The sequence below is a fragment of the Neodiprion pinetum genome, chromosome 2, assembly GCF_021155775.2.
Source record: "Neodiprion pinetum isolate iyNeoPine1 chromosome 2, iyNeoPine1.2, whole genome shotgun sequence".
Classification (NCBI taxonomy): Eukaryota; Metazoa; Arthropoda; class Insecta; order Hymenoptera; family Diprionidae; genus Neodiprion; species Neodiprion pinetum.
This window is the reverse complement of record NC_060233.1, coordinates 18,308,002-18,328,030: the sequence shown is the minus strand read 5'-3', so window position 1 is coordinate 18,328,030 and position 20,029 is coordinate 18,308,002. Positions and strand designations below refer to the sequence as shown.

General features: G+C 36.5%; 1 protein-coding gene across 3 annotated transcripts in view; it reads right to left on the bottom strand.

Annotated features, from left to right (window-relative positions):
• The window catches only part of p130CAS (Serine_rich_CAS and FAT-like_CAS_C domain-containing protein p130CAS), a 127,617-nt gene that overhangs the window by 13,678 nt on the left and 93,910 nt on the right, over positions 1-20,029 (bottom strand). For all 3 annotated transcript variants that reach the window (XM_046612489.2, XM_046612487.2, XM_046612490.2), the window contains 2 exons: positions 9,032-9,350; positions 6,649-7,019 (listed from right to left, as the gene is read on the bottom strand). In XM_046612489.2, the coding sequence (XP_046468445.1) occupies positions 6,649-7,019; positions 9,032-9,350 (690 nt within the window). The remainder of the gene's footprint in view (positions 1-6,648; positions 7,020-9,031; positions 9,351-20,029) is intronic.

Sequence of the window (20,029 nt, the reverse complement as noted above, 5' to 3'; positions counted from 1 at the left end):
ACATACAAAATCAGTTTGAACCCATTGAAAGAGAATTTAAAGGAGAAATTGGAAAGGAGAAATTATAAAGAGAAGAGATTCGCTTTGAAACTCCAATCGGTGATATGAAAAGGAAGAAAACTACAAAATAGCTGGAATAATACCTACTATGTAGTAGCTAGGTTTTTTGAAAATTTTACGGTTTAAACTTTTTAGGGTTTTAACTTTTTTTATAAGTACTGTTGCTATCATTATTATTTCATTATAATTTGTAAAAAAAATTTCGTTTTATTCAAAAAAAAAAAAATATTACGTGAAAAGTGTGCGTGGTATATGTTCGTTACTACTATATTTCGGTTCAAGAGCATCAAATATATTATAGTTGCACATAATATTAAGGAGAAAAAAAGTTTTTTTATTGCAGACCAAAATCTTGTGTCGCCTAATTTGATTCGTACTTACTGCACCAATTTCCATAGGAACTGTAAAATATACGAACGCCTGTGTTTAGGCAATACGTAGTGTGATTAAACTTTAAAGCGCAAGTAGTTGCCTACGCGCAGGCGAATATTAGTCAATTGGTTGCGATTTTATAAGAATTTAATTGATTGCAACGCGTAATGTCTTAATTGAAAGTAATAACTCAGTCGAGTCAAAGAAATTCTATTCGTGTAACTGTTTATGGTAATGTTAAATAAATTTACAGACACCAATCGGTGTCATAAAAATCAGAATGCGTTCGTGTGATCATTAACATGTACATGTAGTTTTTCAACTAATATAATCGTGTGTAGTTTGGTATGTCATAACTGCATCAGTATTATACAAGTAGGAGAAATTAGTTTCAGAATTTACCGATTTTGATATGAATATAAACAATATTTTCATATAAATCATTAAAAGTTTTAAGTACGAGCAGAAATCAAAAACGCTTATAGCGAGCACTGGTTTCATTAAAAATGAATTCCAAATAACATTCGGATGTATCAAATAGCTCTTTGGACAGTTTATGATTTGACCATATTATTATTCTGACTTATTACTAGCTTACCAGTTCATAATATAAAAAACAAGCGGGAAGTTATTACAGTACTTCCGAAAACGAAAGGTTGAGTGTGCATAATTAACGAATATCTCGTCATTGTTACCTACAATGTGCTACCAACTTTTATAATTCAAACGTTTTAGCGGCGATATTTTTTTATCTGCACAAGTGAAATGTATTTACGTACTAATATTAAAACGTTGAATATTTTCTAATCGAAATTTGAAATTTCACCTTCTCCGGTGACAATCCGTTAAATCATCTTTTCGGATTGTATTTCGAGATCGCATAATGTGCTTTTGATATGTCAATATTTATTCGTTCAATACTATGAAAAAATATTGCAAAAATGTTAAAACTGTCCAAAAAAAAGTAAGAGTTCAAATAAATAGAAGAGAGAATTCCACTATTTCTGCATAGCCGTTGGCTTCTGTTTGGTGTTTGGCGCCGTTCGATTTGCTGCGACATATTGTACATACCTGCATGCGGAAAAGAAACAAGAATATTCAAATTCGCCACGTGTAGCCGACGTACAGTGCGTGTACAAATTATCGTAGAGGCAGTAGCGTAGCGTGGGTTTTAGCCACCCGGGGCGTAGACCAAATTCGCCGCCCCCTTATTTACGTATTTAAGTCCAATAGTTTCCAAAATTTACAGAAATGTCAGAGAACTTTTCGGCAAGAATAAATTTGTTATTGTGTATTGTACAAGGTACAAATAAAGGAGTCAATTGTGTATGGTTCATAATATAATAAACACGGAGAATTACCGCAAAGCAACTGGTTCATACAGACGGTGTTGCGAGTTGCTAGAGCGAGCGAGATTACTACAATCACTTAAGGAGTATAACCACTGTAAAAACAAAAGAAAAGCGCTTTTTTGATAATATATTTTTTTTTTTTTTTTGTGTGAAGGAAAAGCAATAAGTTAATAATTTTTGAGAAAGTTATTAGGCATATATTTAAATATAATACAAAAAAAAAACTAATATCAACAAACATTCAAAAATGACGACACCAGAGCGAGACATGTCGAATTCTGTGACACGCAGTATAACTGGTGGAAATTGGAATCTGAAAAAAATTACTCAATCTACATATTAATAGCCATAGAAATACGTAGAGGATTATTAAAATATGTTTATTTTTTTTTTTTTTTTTTAATTGTTTTATTTTCGACTCGAATTTGCCCCAGTTAAATCGTGTGCCGCAAATTTGGCGAGAATGCCTTCAGTGTCGCTATTTTTTGAATATTTGCTGATGATAACTTTTTGTATTATACTTAAATATATGTCTAATAACTTCCATAAATATTATTATCTTATTACCTTTTTCCATAAAAAAAAAAAATAAATAATAATGGTGTATTTTTTAGATTTTTACAGTGATGTTACCCAGGCAGAAGAGAGATATGAAATGTTTCAAATTTTTAGTTCAGATAACAACATATTATTATTTATTGTGAAATTTTGCCCCCTCCCCTCCGCCCCTGCTTAGACGTTCGCAGCGGTTCACCGCCATTCGCTGCGTTGCGATGCGCGCACATGCATAAGAAAACGGGTTGAGAATACCAATTCGCAGCGATGTAGTGCGCGTTGACCTTAAAGAGTTACCTCTTGTGAAGATGTTGAGGTGATTGATCGAATAATTGACGCCACATGCTTAGGCTGGTGTAACAACACGGATAAGAAATGGTTCGTGCAATAATAAGCAAGGTTACAAGGTTTAGGCGATCGAATCGTACTAATGGACGCAAAACACAGAGATGAAAATAGCTAGTTTAAGTTGTGCATTATACCTGTCCTTAATAAGGGTAAAATCGAATTTTAATGGTCTCACCCCCCAAATTGGTTCGAAATAATACTGGGCCTATTTAATATAAGGGTTTGGCTCGGATGAATCGTTTAAAGGACCAAACGGAGTCCGCGGGTATAGAAAATATATATTAGAAAGTTAATTGTAATAATAAACGAGGTAAGATAGGAAAAGTAATTGAAATCGGAAGAATAATCGTGGTGTTATAACGTAGCGTGAGTAGCTCTGTATTGGAAGAATCTGAAAAGTAAAGAAACAGTGTTAATTCGTTGTTGATTGAGGAGGTTTGTCCAGAAATGTAGGTAAAAGTTGGTTATTTTCAAAGGTGAGTAGACAACATATCCAGACTTGAAGGAAGTAGTACAGACAATGCGTTTCATGATTGTAAACGAACGAGTCGTTTAGATAAAATACGCGAACTAGGCGCTTCGGACAAGATTGCACGAACTAGGTGTAATCAAGTTCAGTGCATGAATTACATGCTCTCAAGAAGGTTGCACGAACTAAGTACCTTGAAATAGAGTGCACGAACTAAGTGCCTGAACGAAAAATGCACGAACTCGGCGCGGTAAAGTAAAAGAGGGTACTCATTGTCAACCTGTTATTTAACCAAGATATGGCGTCTTCCGTTTACTCATAGCTGATGTCAACTCGGCGGTGGTCAGACTAGCAGTGAGCGTCCATTTAACCCCCACCCTTCCAGCCAAATCGATTATGCCATGAGTTTTAATTTTCTATTTTTTACGATCACTCCGATTTAATTATTTCGATATTTAGCTCTCCAAATGACGTTTTTCGACATTTTTAAAATGTTTTCGTAGCGGTTTCCCAAACACTAGAAAGGAAGATTAGGTGATCGAAATTTTTGAATTTCTATTTGTTCTTTCCAGTGAAGAATTTCCTTTTTATTTAAGACCAATCCCATTGAGTTCCTTGGCCGCTCAAAAGTTTGGATTCACCATTCGAAATTTCTTGCCGCACTAAAAGTTACATAGCGGAGTTAAAAATAGAGATACCTACATTTTCCAAGCGGCGTTCGAAAGGGGACAAATTCACCTTTATGTTGCTTTTTTAGAAAAATTCTTACGATTTTTTTTAGGCCCGGTACGAATTTTTGATTAAAACCTCGAAAAACCAATGCTTTTCTTACGGGAAAAAGTAAGGCTTTCTAGGGGTGGGTGAATATCGAGGGAAAATTTTTTTTTTAATTCCTAAATTTTTTTATAAAGTATTTCGAACCAATTTGGGGGGTGAGACCATTAAAATTCGATTTTATCCTTATTAAGGACAGGTCTATTGTGCATTTTACGAAGGGGCGGTAACGAGTGGTAAAAATTATGCTGAAAATGGACACATGTTGTATATCTGTGCGTGGGTGCATCTTCAAAAATATGAATTCTTTTGTCCTACTATAACTCGAAAACGGGTAGAGTGATGAAGGTGAAGTTTGTTCTATTGGTCGATTTTATTCCTTAAATTAAAACTGCCGATGAGATTATGATTAAAATGGGTGAACTCAACTTGAGTTTTATTTGGATGGATGTTTTTTTTTTCTTTTCGTATGCTATGGGAATAGCAGAAAACGTTATTATACTGGTTTTTTGAGACACTGGATTCTTCTGTTTCTTTTTCTAGCCATCAGCTATGAAACCGGAGATTTTTTATCAATTTTCAAATATATAACACGTCAATATAAATAGTGTAACATCCAGAATTTCAACGTCCAACTATACGGAGTTATTTCCGTGATACGCCCGACAGTGATCCCTAATTATAGGCAAATCAGGGTACAAGTCCACTCTGAGCAGCTCCGTTACTCTTTTGTTGTCACACAGCTGATGTCACCTGATTGTGAGCGAAATTCGGAGCTGCTCAGAGTGATATGTACCCTGATTTGCCTATAATTAGGGGTCCCTATGGGACGGATCGCGGAAGTAATCCGATATGAATGTAAAGAACTTTTACATGAAAATTGTTTCCCGAAAGTTTCCGTAAGTGCGGATTAAGCCTTTGACCTGAAGCAGCTCGCCCCCTTAATTAAGAGGAAGAGAATATAAAACGTCTCGTTCGCTCATGTCAACCAGCTTTTAGCAAGAGGGTTAGCAGGGTGTTAATAAATGCTAAATGCGTCAACTTTCGCGAGATTCGTTTCGTTGACGGACAGAAATAGGTATGTTTTTGTTATTTGTTTGGATTGAATGAAATAGAATCTTGAATTTTTTGTTTTATATGAATGTCAATATTCATTTGAGGATTATTCGCAACGATATTGAAATACCATTAATCTCTTGTCACGTGCGTGCCTTCCTTATTACTTTTTAGGTTATAATATATATATATGCGTAGACTGGGCGCTGAGTATGTGTGAAGAGAGAGTGGAGAAGTTGTGTGGACGCGAGTAATGCGTATGTGAGTGTTCAGGTCATGGTTCCGTCTTTTTTAACAATATGTTTGGAGTATAACAATACGTGTACCGAGAATTTTACTTGAAAGGACCTGCTCGTAGTGGGCGCAATTCAACTTGCTCAACTTTGATTGGCTGACGTTCGTGCCTGCAGCTTGACGCAAGCCTTAGCTGACAAGAAAAAAATCCCTAGTATCGACCGGTTGACAAGTGACAATCAACCATAACCTCTCGCGTATTAAGGGGGTACCCTGGTCGATTTCGAGGCTGACGTATACATCTCCAAGTATCGAAGTCCACGTATCTCAAACGCGAAAACAACCTTGTCAGCCCCATTTTATACACAATTCTGAACAAAAACGCTATTAAAAAATTTTCATTTTACGCCGAAATAAATAAATAAGAGGGATTCTACAAAATGGCAATGGTAAATACGTAGAAAACATGCCATTTCTTTAGTTGATATTTTCAGGTATATACGGCATCGTCGAAATCGACCAGGGTATCTCCTTAAGAATGGCCAAGTCACAGTACCGCCACGATACCTACGATGTTGATGATATTTTTACGAAATTGGCTATGTCGCGCTTATAAACTGAACGAGTTGTAATTGTCGAGCAGGTCCTTTTAAAAAGAACTCTCGGTATAGACAGAAGCTATATATGGCTAAAAAAAGGATACGGGTCAAGAAGGAACACTCAACATTAGTGTTTATAACTGGACATCGTACAGTTAACACGTGAACCCAATATAAAGAAACACAGTATTTCTAACCCACTTTACCTTTCTGGATTCGTAATAAAGTTTGTTTTATCAATTTATTACATACCTGAAGTCTTATTCATCATACAATTGACAGTTAATTAGAGCCATAATATCATTATGCAGATTCACTCACACATTACGACCTTAATACTTGTATCACTCGTACGATCAGTTTTATTGCGAACCTACATTTATAGTCAATAAATGAGTTATTTAAAAATAAAACAAACATAATATCTCGCTTTTCAAACGAAAATCAGATGAATCAGGTTATTTGGGTAGATTGCTTACTTGGAGACAGATGGGTTGTTTCTGTTCGAATAAATGTCATGATAAAATGGACTTGAATTGAATCGGTATCTATTCATAGGATGAGAAATTGTGAATTTGTTTCTAAATACATAAACGCTTCCGTTTCTTCGATTAACATGGAATATTGGTAGAATAGCATATCACAACGTTCGACTTTTATAAAATTCGAATCATTTTCCTCGTTTCAAAGCGAAGCAGCAAAAAATCAGCGAAATGTATATCTGTTCAACTTCACAGACTTACGTGAAAGGTTCTCTGCGGCTTAATGTACGAAGAGATGTTCACCAGGTATTGACAAGTGAAGCATATTGATACGTGAAAAATCTCACCTTCAGCAAATTCTGCCAAATCGTGTAGGGAGGTTCTTAGCCTGAGAGCGGCAAGCCTGAGGTCCATAACTGTGGTGTCTAGCTTTTGAGACGTTCTCCATCCGGGACTCACAAAGCCGAGAAGTCGAGCGATCGCGGAGCCAGCCTCTCCCTGGAGCCTTTGAAGACCTTCGAGAGCGGATTCGAGCTCCAGAGGAAGTTCTTTGCTCACAGGGACGTCGTAAATTTGTTGGGACTGCTGGAGCGACGGGGGTGGCGTCGGCGTGTGTGGCACAGGTGTGTTGTGCCTTGAGGGCTGATTCGACGCCGATGATTGCTGCGCTGGAAGACGTGGTCGTGGAACGTCGTAATCTGGGGCGGCGAGGCTTGATCTGCGAAACGAGAAGCTCTTATTTCATTTTTTCTTCTCTACATTATCAGAGAAATTTTTAGTTCCGGTTACCGCTCAATCCTTAACTATTTTCATTCTTCACCACAATCGAAAAAGTAGTTCTAGGTACGAAATGAAAATTAGTTTTCTAGCTGTTACCAGAAAGCCTACTATCCGTTGCTATTCTTTCTCATTATGATCGCTGATACTATATTTTCTTGTAACTGTTGTGAAAATTTAATGCTTGTGCAACGATAAATTGATGTTAAAGCCTTAGTTAACTAAACAAATACAGCAAGCCCAACAAACTGATTTTGAGTTGCAGTTACCAAAAAAAAGGATCGACAATAGCGCAAAATGGTTACGTGTACCTCGTTTTTCGTAATTCCAACAATATTCAAACAGTTTTTTTTTACGAAACCCGGTACTGAATTTTTCTAGTTACTATAACAAATGAAATTTTTCTCAATGTACACTTCAAGGGGGTAAAGACCTGCAAGGGCGTGGAAAACATGGCAATTTACTTATAGAAAACCTCATTGATGCACTGCGGTATTCACCACGTGTCATGAAGGACCCTTAGTTCGTAACATCAGGCTTTTCACTTCCTGGGAAGAATAAAAAGAAAGAAAAATGAAGAAATTCGTGGTTATGGTTAGTGAGGTTTTCTATTATACAACAGACACCTTTTTCACGCACGGAGACAGTAAAAGAACAGATTTTACTAAAAAAGGCAGGAAAAGCGGGATGCATCACCAGGGCCCGTCAAATAATGGATAGGAATTTTTTCTACAGCCTAAAACGGGGAATATTTTTCCTGATGTTTCTAAGTGAACAGAAAAAATAAATATAATTCGAACAAGCATAATCATGCACTCCTTTAAGAGTCCCACTTTGCCCGGGGGTCATCTATATTATAGATATTACTATGAATGGTGATTCAATTTAATTGTCTGTTTAGTTTTTTTAAGTCATAGTTTTGTTCCAAGTAACAAAGTGCAGTGAACTGAAACTACGATTCACTCATTCGCTACAGAATTTTATTAAACACAAGAACGCTGAAAGTTCATCTTGATTATTTTTACAAAATACTAAACCGTTCCTCAATCACATATTTAATAGTAATTTTCGTTTTTTCAGTTTTCTTCATTACATCTTTATTGTGAATGGTTGTCTATATTTTTTAGACTGATAAGATTTGTCACCGACAATCAGCAACTGATAAGCGTGCCAATGTAAAATCACATCCGAGACGACGATTGCTCTCATTTCTGATTGTTCATCGTGTATATTTGAAAGACAATACATGATAGAGTTCCAAGTAGACAATCGAAGAGGAAAACCAAAAAAGGCTGTAAGTAACCATTTTTAATTTTCGTCTTCAATTCCCGTCCGGTTTTATCTTTATCAAGCATCGATCCAGTTTCTCAAGTGGTCCGATTCTTAAGCTTATATTGAGTACAGAATTCATACGGTAATGAATATCAAACAATCTACGTCGTGAGCTGACAATGAGCTACAGACACCACAGATCTTGTCGTATATACACGATACAGAAGTTAACCGCCCGTGCAGCGTAAACGTCCTCTCGAAGCATATAACGAAATAGCGTAGAAATTTTCCCAAGCATCGTATTCATAAGCGTTAACTCCATGAGAGATAGATACTATTGTTATTATCGTCCTCAGGATACCAATGTGTGATTAATAAATCACAAACAAGAGATTCTTATATTTACATAAGTGTATGATTTTTTTTTTTTTTTTTTTTTTCGGGTCAACAATATTTTCTATCGGAAATCTTCCTCATTGTTATCGAAAAATGAATCACCTCTGCTGCGTCTCTTTCAAGGACTTCCCAGCAGTTTGGAACATTTAGCTGTTTTAATTTGTATTCGTTTCCAACTCAGGAACCAATATACGGTTAAAAGAAATAAGAAAACTAAATTGAAAATACCATGGCGGAGTAAATTCTGATCCGTGACATATTGCGCTCAAATATCCGGTTTCTCACCTATTGGAGCCACTGAGGGATCCATCGTTGGTTAAGCTGGATGCTGAGCTGCTTGGAGTGAGAGGCTGCAGAGGTCTAGGAACGTCATAGCAATCCATCGGTGTCAACCCGGATCCAATGGACCCAGCGGAACCGGCGGAACAGTTCGAATTGGGGGTGTAAGACGTCGGCGGACGAGGGATGTCGTAGCAGGAAGGCGCGGGACTCGGACTGCTAGCTGGCGATGGAATAACGGGCACAGCCCTTGGCGGAACGTCGTAGCAATCGCTTACGTCACCACCACTATCCACCGAGCTCCTCGCCCCGGAAGGATATCGCCCTGGAAAGATATATTAGATGAAATGGAGACGTGATGAAAATCCAGCAAGGCGAAATTCAACAGCTGCTGCCTTTGAGGCGATCAAATAATGTAATTATCAAGATATCACACTGTGATTTTGTCTAGACGGGGTAATGTTATTTAAAAAATTTTGAGACCCAGCAGAGAGCTGAGAACGTGTTAAGGATTTTTTCAGATTTTTCCGTAGTAAGCTGTACCTTATAAAAATTCTTAAACATTCGGATTACTGATTTCCGGTGGATTTTAAAGAGTGACCACCTTTGTTCCTTTATACGGTGTGAATATCTGGTTTTGGGTAATCCCTAGTAATTTTATCGAATTTTTTTTTTACTGAAAGTGCACCATTGCTTAGGAAATCATAAAACCGACATGTTTTACTATTTTATGAGCATCACCTCAAAATAATTTTTTCCACTTACAGAACTAACACAGAAATTCGAAGTGTGTAACCAGTTTGGGAGAACTTTTTCCATTGAACGTTAATTTCAAAGTTTTCGACCATAAGAATCGGTCATATAATGTGTGTTTTGCAAGTACAACTTGTGTATTGTTAGTCACCATTAGCTACTTCCGTTATCAAGTTTTCACGCCATCTTACATCAATGACTAGTATATATCTCTAATTTTGACATGTAATTTCCCGAATAAATACCAAAACCTCACCCGCTTGGGCGGCAACGATGTGAAGGTGTTCAAAAATCGCAATGAATAATTGGCTACGAGCAAAGAGAGGAATAAGTCATCCAGTGCTGCTCTTTTTACAAAATCTTTTGAAATCGCACGAAATCCTATAAATTCTTATAAAAGGCGCCTGCTGTATAAAATTGTGGCAATTGGATAATTCTAATTTTGTAACCGGATGCGGTTGAGTTTTCAGAATTTTGGTACATCGTTCTTCAGTATTCGGGGAAATGGGGAGTGCTGTACTTGATCCAAGTCAAAGATCAAAGTTTTCTTCCAAGCATGACATTTTTCGCGGGGTTAAGTCTATAACACATTGGTCCCTATGAAGATGGTGATGTGTCTTCAAGTGAAATAATAAATAACTAGGCAACGGATCAATATAATGGGGAAGGGGCTTTATAACGCACAGGATACAATGGATTGGAACAAGGTGAAGTTTTGAGTTTCATGATTTACTGAGAAGATAGAGTTTCAATAGCGTTAATTTTGTGTTGAATTGGCTACCTTAACGCAATAGACGTCTAACGTAGAAATTCGATAGCTCACTAAATACGAATTACATTGATTGACACGCAGGTTGTGAGAGATTAATTTACACTCACTCACTTATCATCGATGTGCATTGATGTCATATCGATGGTGATCTCGAGAAACTATCAAAACCAAGTTTGTGGACCCCTAGTACTTAAAAATAAATAAAATTTATATCTCCATACCTCCTTGACGAACGGAATTGCTACGAAAAAATTGATCTGCATAGCCTGCGAGTCCACGGAACGAAAGGACCCGAGTTGAACGACAACTGGCAAGAATTGTAATCGCAAATCGGGAAGCTGATAGGTTTGAAATCAGTTCTGCTATATATTAAGCTCATGTATTCTAAATGCTTCCAAAGCACCTTATATGCAAGAACATTTCACGGCACACATTAGAGTGGAAGCTCTTAATAAAAATTTACTCTGTGACTTAGAAACTACCAAAATAATAATTCCCAAAGATTTTTGATATCTACATCTACGATAAATATTGAAATCGTGCAAGGAGTGTCGATTTCACTTCAGTGAAAGTTGTTGGTATTCAAAACCTAGATAGAACGTTTTGATTTTTGGGGTATCACTCATTTCGAAGTAAATTCCTGTACAAACCATACTGACACGAGGTCTTTGTAACGCTTTGAATTTCGGTTTTGTTTCATTACTTCTACGTACTCTGTTACGCCCATCCTTATGATGAGAAAATAGATGACAAAAAAAAAGAGTATTACACCGGGTCTTTTAGTGGAGGCCACGAGGACTTAAAATTATAGGTAACTCACGATCAGTGTACAAGTCCACTTTGGCTTTTACTGGAGAGTGGAGAAATTTTCTCGTTAAAGTGTGCGAGAAGCGGGTTTACGAATCTGACTAGGAAAATTTTTAAACCGTAGCTTAAATAAAAGTGTACGTCCTTAAATCCGTAATTGCTGACCTACATCGCTGATAATATTTATTACGATTAATGACGAATAAACAAAATCCCGTCATTCGCATCAAACATGGACGATTGGAACGATCGACTTGTTGAATATTCACCGCTTCTACGATTTCCGAATTTATTTCACTTCCAACAAGGAGTTAGGGACGAATGAAAAGACACACGTAATCCCGGAAAACCTATAACATCAGTTAGCATTTTGTAAATACGGCACACTTTAACGAGGAAACTTTCAGGTGACAGGAGCCCGTTCATTGATGGCCACTTTCCTTTTACTTAAATTTTCTGACACAGCATGGTACTAAGTGATTTTATTGGCCAATTCCGTTAGATCCGACCAATAAAATCACTTAGTGTCGAGTCTGAGTTCAACGTTGAAGATTTAGAAGCGCTGTAGTACTTATGACGTCGCGAAATATAATATATGGCAAGCCAGTTCAGGGGCACCTTGAACATCTTCTCACTCGAAGTTATAAGTCGAAGAACACATCAAACCATGAATGGTGTTGAAATAATTTTCGTGTAATGGAAAATTTTTCAACTCATAAAATGAACACGAACAAAAAGGCAGCGTATTCGAATAACTTTTTTGGATGTGAAACTTTTTTGTTACTCATCGGTGAGTACGGGTCGAGGAGGTACACGTGTATCTTGAGTGATTGAAAAATTATTTATGATAGTACAATCTCACGCCGATATTCGATGCTGTCTTCTATGTAGAACGATCATAATCCAGTAAAATTTCATGATTGTGTCAAATGACAAGACGAGCAGTGCATCCCATTAATTATCCAAAATTAATTAAAAATTCAAACTCATTAATTACGTGATATACATACCCACGCTAAAATTCGGCTTTAGTCTGATTATGTTATCACCAATATCATACTAAAGTGATCATATTCTGTAATGTTGCATATTTTTCCAATCTCATGTGAATGCGGTTTAACACTAAGTCGGAAACTACAGTGCGAAAAAACTGTTGGTTGAATTTGCCACACTCCCTTTGTAAACGAGCCGTTTGTATGAGAAGTACGAATTCACACGTAGCTAGGGAGCTGGGTGCCATTTTGGTAAATGATTTGTTCGTCTTTCATATCGATAGGGATGAAAGTTCAGATCAATACAAATCGATTTGGTCCAGTTAATTAAGGTCCTACGTCCCTGCGTTTTTGAATTACAGCGCTTCAAAAATGTAAAAAAAGGGTACTAAATCATGTGTTCGTGTCTGCCTCTTGGACTGATGGTCAGAATCGTCCTCAAAACGTTGATAATCCAGAGGCAGACATGCAGGGCCCTGCATTATCACGGGACGTAGTTGTAAAAATGTAAAAAAAAAAGCTCTACTAAATCATTTGTTCGTCGTTCTAGTTGCGTCCATTCGATTCAATAGGACTACCCGAATACAAAGAAAAAGGTGGCAGACATTTTGGTCACTGATTTTGAGGTGTACCATTTTTTGAAGTTCACGCAGAATCAAGGGAAAGTGGGTATTACGGCTATTTATTGTTGGTATTAATAGTTTTAGTATTATTATATATATTATATTGTTCAGTCTTTTTTATTGGATGCAATAAGAAAAAAAACAAAAAAAAAACAGTTTATTACAACGTCAGAAGACGCAAATAAATTGAAGGATGTATGTCATGGATCGTCCCAGCCAAAAATTGTATACGATCAGACTTTTCGTACTTTGTTACTTAATAAAAATCTGAAAAAATTCAACAACATTCGGCATGCTATGAACAACAATCATCAACAATAATATTGCCCGAAAGTTATTAACAAATTGTTTAAACTAATAATTATTTAACAATTTATTATATATGTATAGGTATATACCTACACATATATCTATGTATAGGTAATAAATTTAGGGTGTTTCAAAAAAAGACGAATTTATTTTTTTTTTCTTATGGTGTCCAAAAATTGATAGTATACCTAAAAACAAAATTTTGGCGCCAATATGAGCTCTTAATATCAATAGTAAGGTTTGCCTCTATCCATTTCTTTATTTTCCATTTGAATAACACGGGAAAATTTTTTTTTTTATTTTTGACTTTTTATTACTTTGGAACGGTTCATCGTAACAAAAATCTGAAAAAAGAGATTTGTAGGAAATTTCACGCTCTACAAAAAACACCTGAAGATCAAAGTTCCTCGGATGAACCGTTTCAAAGATATCAGCGATCAAAAATAACACTAATCAAAAATTTCAAATATTTTCCAATAAAACTACAAAAAAATATCATATGCCATATTTATATTATTTTTTATGTAAAATTACTTTAACTCTGTTAATCTGAGACTGCAAACTTTTTTTTTTTTTTTTGCCAATTACTTCAATACTTAACTCACAAAAAGCACAAATACATAAATATAAAGGTTAATAATATCACATAAATGATTTTAATTCTGTGGCCCTTCACATTGTTTTTAATCGAAAAATTCAGGTCTGCCGAGCGAACATTTCATATACACGTTTTTAAATCATAAAAAAAAACTTAAAAAATTTACTACTACAAAAGTCAGAGGTCTGGATGTCTGCCTCTGGATTTTGATCGTTTTCAGGATGATTCTGACCATCAGTCCAAGAGGCAGACACGAAAAAATGATTTAGTACACCCTTTTTTTTTAAATTTTTTAAGCGCTGTCAATTGCCAACGCAGGCCTGTCATGGTGGCGAACACGGTCCTTAATGTTTCTTATGGTACAAAATTTGATATTAATAATGTCTACCAGACGGACAAATAATTTAGAAATTTTGGCACCCAGCTCCCTAGCTAATAGTGCTACGACTGTCCAATCTTCTGTCCTCTCACTTTCCCGTCGCATAACAATTAGGGACTGAAAAATAAAAATTCAACCCACGAAGCACGCTGTCTGCATTATACATATTTTCTAAAGGCCAGCTAGAAATATGTATTAGACGGTTAGATTAATTGATGAATTAAATTTTCGAAGCCTACCTGATTTAATCAAACTTTCTCTTGAGTAAGATGGACCTCGTAAATATTTTACACGCAATGTGAAAAAATTGAGAGAGTTTTTTCAAAATTGTTCGTTTTGTTGTTTTTGTTCGTCCATCATATTGGATTCGCCATTTCAAATTTTCGAATTTCGACTTCAGATTGATAATCAGCGACCCCAAAAGCCCGTCCACGCAAACTTTGAAGTGAATCGCATGTAAGGAAAAATGTATGCATGAAAGGGTTAATAGTTAATAATCATTTCTGTCAATTATATATTTGCTTTCCGTCCGTTCACATCATACGCCATCGGTTGCACAGCTAATGAATTCTTTACGAAATTAAGTCATGTACCACACTACCGCGTTATTATAGCTATAGACCGGTAAACCCGTATTTTCATCTCTGTTCAAGTTTTGTACAGGTTAAGCGATTATTTATATAATTTTGTATACTTATAAAAATCTCTTATACCTACCATCGACCAAATATAGCTGGATCGACCTGCGCTGTTATTTCTATCTCTGTGTAACTTCTGCCAGAGATAGGAGAGATCTGTGCTTCTGCATAAAACAACCACCTCTCAATTCTATCTTTATACTCATATAATTTTGGATCAATAATCTGGGCTGAAAATGGAGAAGTCGAAAATTCTTGCCCGAACTGAGCACTACAAATATAGCAAATTATTATGCGTCGGCTCTCCGTTCACGCATTGCATTGAAATTGGGTTTAAACGATAGCTTTTTTTTCTATACTTTCTATAAAATCGTGTTCTTGGTGTGAGACTGAACTGAATCTCTCGATGCCGTTACATTTCGGTACTAGGATACTAATTTTTTCCCACCTGAAAGGAGCAAATCTGATGATCTCTGCACAATGCATGGCCGTGGATTTCAGTATGCAGCGATCACCAGATCGCCAACTTCTGAAGGCGAAAAAAGTTTCCAGCTCCCGAAACTTCGAGGTGAATATTTTAAGAAGCAATAAGCCTAGACCTACAAATCCCAAGGAGTGGGTGGTAGGGCGAAAAGGGGAAAGAAGTAGGGTTAGCCCTTTTTCTTCCGTCACTCCTGAATTCCCAAAAATAGCAATCACGTTACATCATTGCTGTAAAATTCATGGCTGCAACTTGGATGTTAACAGATATAGTGATATATCTACTCACTTGTATGACCAACAGAGATTTCCATAAAGAGATTACGTTTCAAAGATAGATCAACATTATACATGAACAGTTTTCTGTTTTTTATTTTTTTTTTTTAAAGAAATATCATCCTTGTTTTCAGCCTGAAGTTTCAGAAGTCCAACCTTGGATTTGTTATCAGTGACCCAAAAATCTTCCAGCTACTAATTTCTACCAAAATCCGAATCTTTTGAGATTTTTTTTCTACCGTATCGGATTCGCCATTTTGGATTTCGCAAATCTAACTTCAGATTCGTGATCAGCGACCCCAAAAACCTTACGGTACCAATTTTCATTAGAATCTGTTCATCCAATCTCAAGATATCAACATTTTAATTTTCTTCTTAGAATTTTGTCGTTTAAATGATTCAAGAATTACTGAACCGATCACAACCAAAATCATTGAAATCCGGTAACTCGTTCTCGAGTAGTCGTTGCACAAAAAAATTGAATACACACGTTTATCAAGATCTGTGGTCGCCGATCGCGGCAAGTTCATTGTAGAAAATTAATTAAACGCGCGATCCGAAGCACTATCTTTTACCGCGAAGAGATGCCCTCTAACCTCTCCGGTGAGAATATTATCACATATTTTTCCCCTCTCACGATGAAATTCGATAACCGATCGATGCACGAAGAGCCAAAATATATCAGTTGTAATATTCCCAGCATCGTCGAAATCGTCAGTTCGGTCAAGAATTTCATTCACCTTCAGACCGTTCTTTTTCAGACTACAATATATGACATACGCTTGAAGTGTATATGTATAGGTAGACATACTAGGTTAAAATAGATCCACCCCCAGAAGTTTACGGAGACAGCACAAGAGAACGCGTGTCGATCGCTCGCGCTCGGTCGATAATAACGAACGTGGCAGTGCGGTATACGATTTAATTTCGTGAGCAATTTGTCCGCTGCGTGACACGTGATGCGAATGAACGGACAGAAAGAATATTAGAGCCAGTGTGGAAAAGTTTTTGAATACAAGCCGTAAATCGGTGATGATTATTTACATCGATTTGTTAAATATAAAAATATTGCGGCATAAAAATGGCACCGAGTATTGCTGTACTTTCTGGAATAACGGTGCGTCGACTTTTAGTTTATAAGAGCCAAGTTGTTAGAATTATCTACGTAACGAATAAGAAAGCATTCGAATGTGCTCTAGAACGTACGTTTAAAAATGTATGAAGTATATTTCGACGAAGGAAGAGTCGCCTGTCAGATAATTATCAAAAAATTATTTTACCGATAAGCCCAACCGTCTGAGGATTATTTATACGAGACGTAAGATTAGAAAGTATCGATATATGAATTACTATTATCTTTCCATAAAACTATCTGATAACGTAAGTGGCGTTGTTCTAAACAGTCTCCCTTCCCAGATACACTTAAAATTGGGCTAACTCCTAAACATCCAACACCGTAACTCCTATAATAATTAAATGTATATCCATCTATCTCGTGTATTTCCTGAATAATCCAATGTTATTTCACCATCACGTATACTTGTCTGGGTTGCCTCGCCGCTTTATTGCCTACGTTCTGTTACCTAGCCTAAGACATTTGGGCAACCCATGGTTGATTCTTAGCGCCCTCAGAAGAACTGTACTGCTCTCCGCATTTCACGTTTCCACTTCGTTGTTCATTATTATTACTCATGACAATTGGTACCCAACATCAACTTGATAAGATAAGATTCGTACGTGGCCGGAGTGCGACACACAGTACTATGCAACATTTATGCGTAGAGTTCTCTTAGAATTTGAAACCGACGAACACTTGGAAAATGTAAATAATACTGCGGAAGAGTATCAGTGAGAAAGTGCCGAGTTAGTCGAGGAAATAAAGCACTAAAAACGGCCCAACTGTCGATTTTTTGAGCAGTAAGACGGATTTTAATGCGGTTTTTTGCATTCGATTCGTAAGAGCGCCTACAAACCTTGTGAACTAAATTGATTAATTAATTTTTTGAAAATGCATTATGGCATTAATAATATGCATTTTGCAAGTGCACTTCCAAGAGACACTAAATAAAAAATTTGCTACTCGGGGGTTTTTGGGGTCGCTGAACACGAATATCGCTACGGCAACCGTCTCCGAGGTACCTGGTGCCCAGGGTGGACAGTATCAACGTCTTCTCTTAGAGTTTTGGCGAAAATTGTGATCGAATTTGTCGAAACTCGTTGCTTGGGGGTTTTTGTGGTCACTGAATACGAATATCGATACGGCAACCGTCTCCGAGGTACGTGGTGCCCAGGGTGAACGTTTCAACGTCTTTTTCTGGAATTATCTTGAGTATTATCATTTTTACCTCAATTAAAGTATATTGTTCTTAATTCAATCACAAATTCGATCACAATTTTCGCCAAAACTCTAGGAGAAGACGTTGATACTGTCCACCCTGGGCACCAGGTACCTCGGAGACGGTTGCCGTATCGATATTCGTATTCAGTGACCCCAAAAACCCCCAAGCAACGAGTTTCGACAAATTCGATCACAATTTTCGCCAAAACTCTAAGAGAAGACGTTGATACTGTCCACCCTGGGCACCAGGTACCTCGGAGACGGTTGCCGTGGCGATATTCGTGTTCAGCGACCCCAAAAACCCCCGAGTAGCAAATTTTTTATTTAGTGTCTCTTGGAAGTGCACTTGCAAAATGCATATTATTAATGCCATAATGCATTTTCAAAAAATTAATTAATCAATTTAGTTCACAAAGTTTGTAGGCGCTCTTACGAAGCGAATGCAAAAAACCGCATTAAAATCCGTCTTACTGCTCAAAAAATCGACAGTCCATTGCTTTATTTCCTCGACTAAGTAATGAGTGCAGCAAAGTGTTATACACCGCGACTCATGTCAGCGGCACATCTGTCTTTCAACCGGATTCTCTACTTCGTCGTAATTCTAGTAATAAAAAGATCAGGGACAGAGATCAGTTTATATCATCGCGTACTCCGCTATTGCTCAAGTTATGAGGTAAAATAAAAGTAAAAACATATCACTCATACTGAATACGATATTGATTGTTTCAATGTTTCACTTGACTTCCAAGAAAGCTTACAAACACACGTTAATCAATGGTCAACAAAATGCACAAAGAAAAAAACAAAAATAGTGCATTTGAATAATGCATAACAATAGAATCATGAACATTTATTGTAAATTTAAAAAAATTACTGTTGTTCCATTTTGTGACTTCAGCTGGAGTGATGTCCATAACTGCAGATGTGGATTTAAATATTCTTATAACTTTTTGCATAAAAATTTTACACATCAATTTAATAGAAGAAAAAAGATGTGAACGTAAAATGAATTCCAAAGTGGAGGTTCACGATATCGGCAAAACTTTTAAGAAAATTAAAATGCTGGCTTGAACGTAATTAAAAGTGTGATCAAAATCGATAGCGTGTCTAGTCAGCGCTGTATAATTATCATCATGTTCATGGATATTTCGTTTATGTTCAATTATTCTCGTACGTAACTTCCTATTTGTTTGACCTATGTATGACACGTTGCATTGAGGCGTTGAAAAATTTTATCAAAATCACTGTCGTTGGAGTAACGAAACATGTCGACTGCAATTACTTGCATCGTTGATGCAAATAACAGTGAACTGCAGGTGAATTAATGCGAGATGCGTTTTCTGCTGATAAGCATGGATGCGGCGTAAATCTCATCACATACGTCACAGAATGGGGCCAGCCTAAGAACCTCCTACTGGGGTGCGTTTCAAACCGATTAAACATCAACAAATGAAATGATTTTTTTTTTACTTTGTTATTTAACGAACGCAAAAGCTACTAAGCTAATTATATTCAAAATCTAACTAGTTCTACGTAAAATTCCTATCAAACCAAATGCATATTGAAAACCCTGTAATTAGTTTAAACGTGTGAGAAATAGCTGATGTTACTGTTAAGTAGCCCGTAAGATTAGAAGTACAGTACATTGAATCTGACAGCGTCAATCACTTTTTAGAAAAAGAGGTTCATTATAAGTGTCGACGCAACGAAGATTCGGCAGATCGTTAATATTATGTGAATAACGAATTACCCCTCATAATAATATTATTACCGATTTATTTTTTTGACATCGTCTTGTAGAGCAAATAAAAATAGTGATTGAAAATATTGTTTCGAGAGTGTGAGAAAATTGTGAAAGTTTTAGTTATAAACAAAATCGATTTTTGCGTGACAAAATTTTTGTAATTTTTCAAATAGCAAGGCTTGGAGAGAGAAAAATACGAGAAAGAATCTTGTAGAATCCAAATTTTTCTATACTTGAAGGGTCCTGGAAAAAAAACCACTTTGGTCCATTTTTCATTGAAAACGAGTTAGCGATA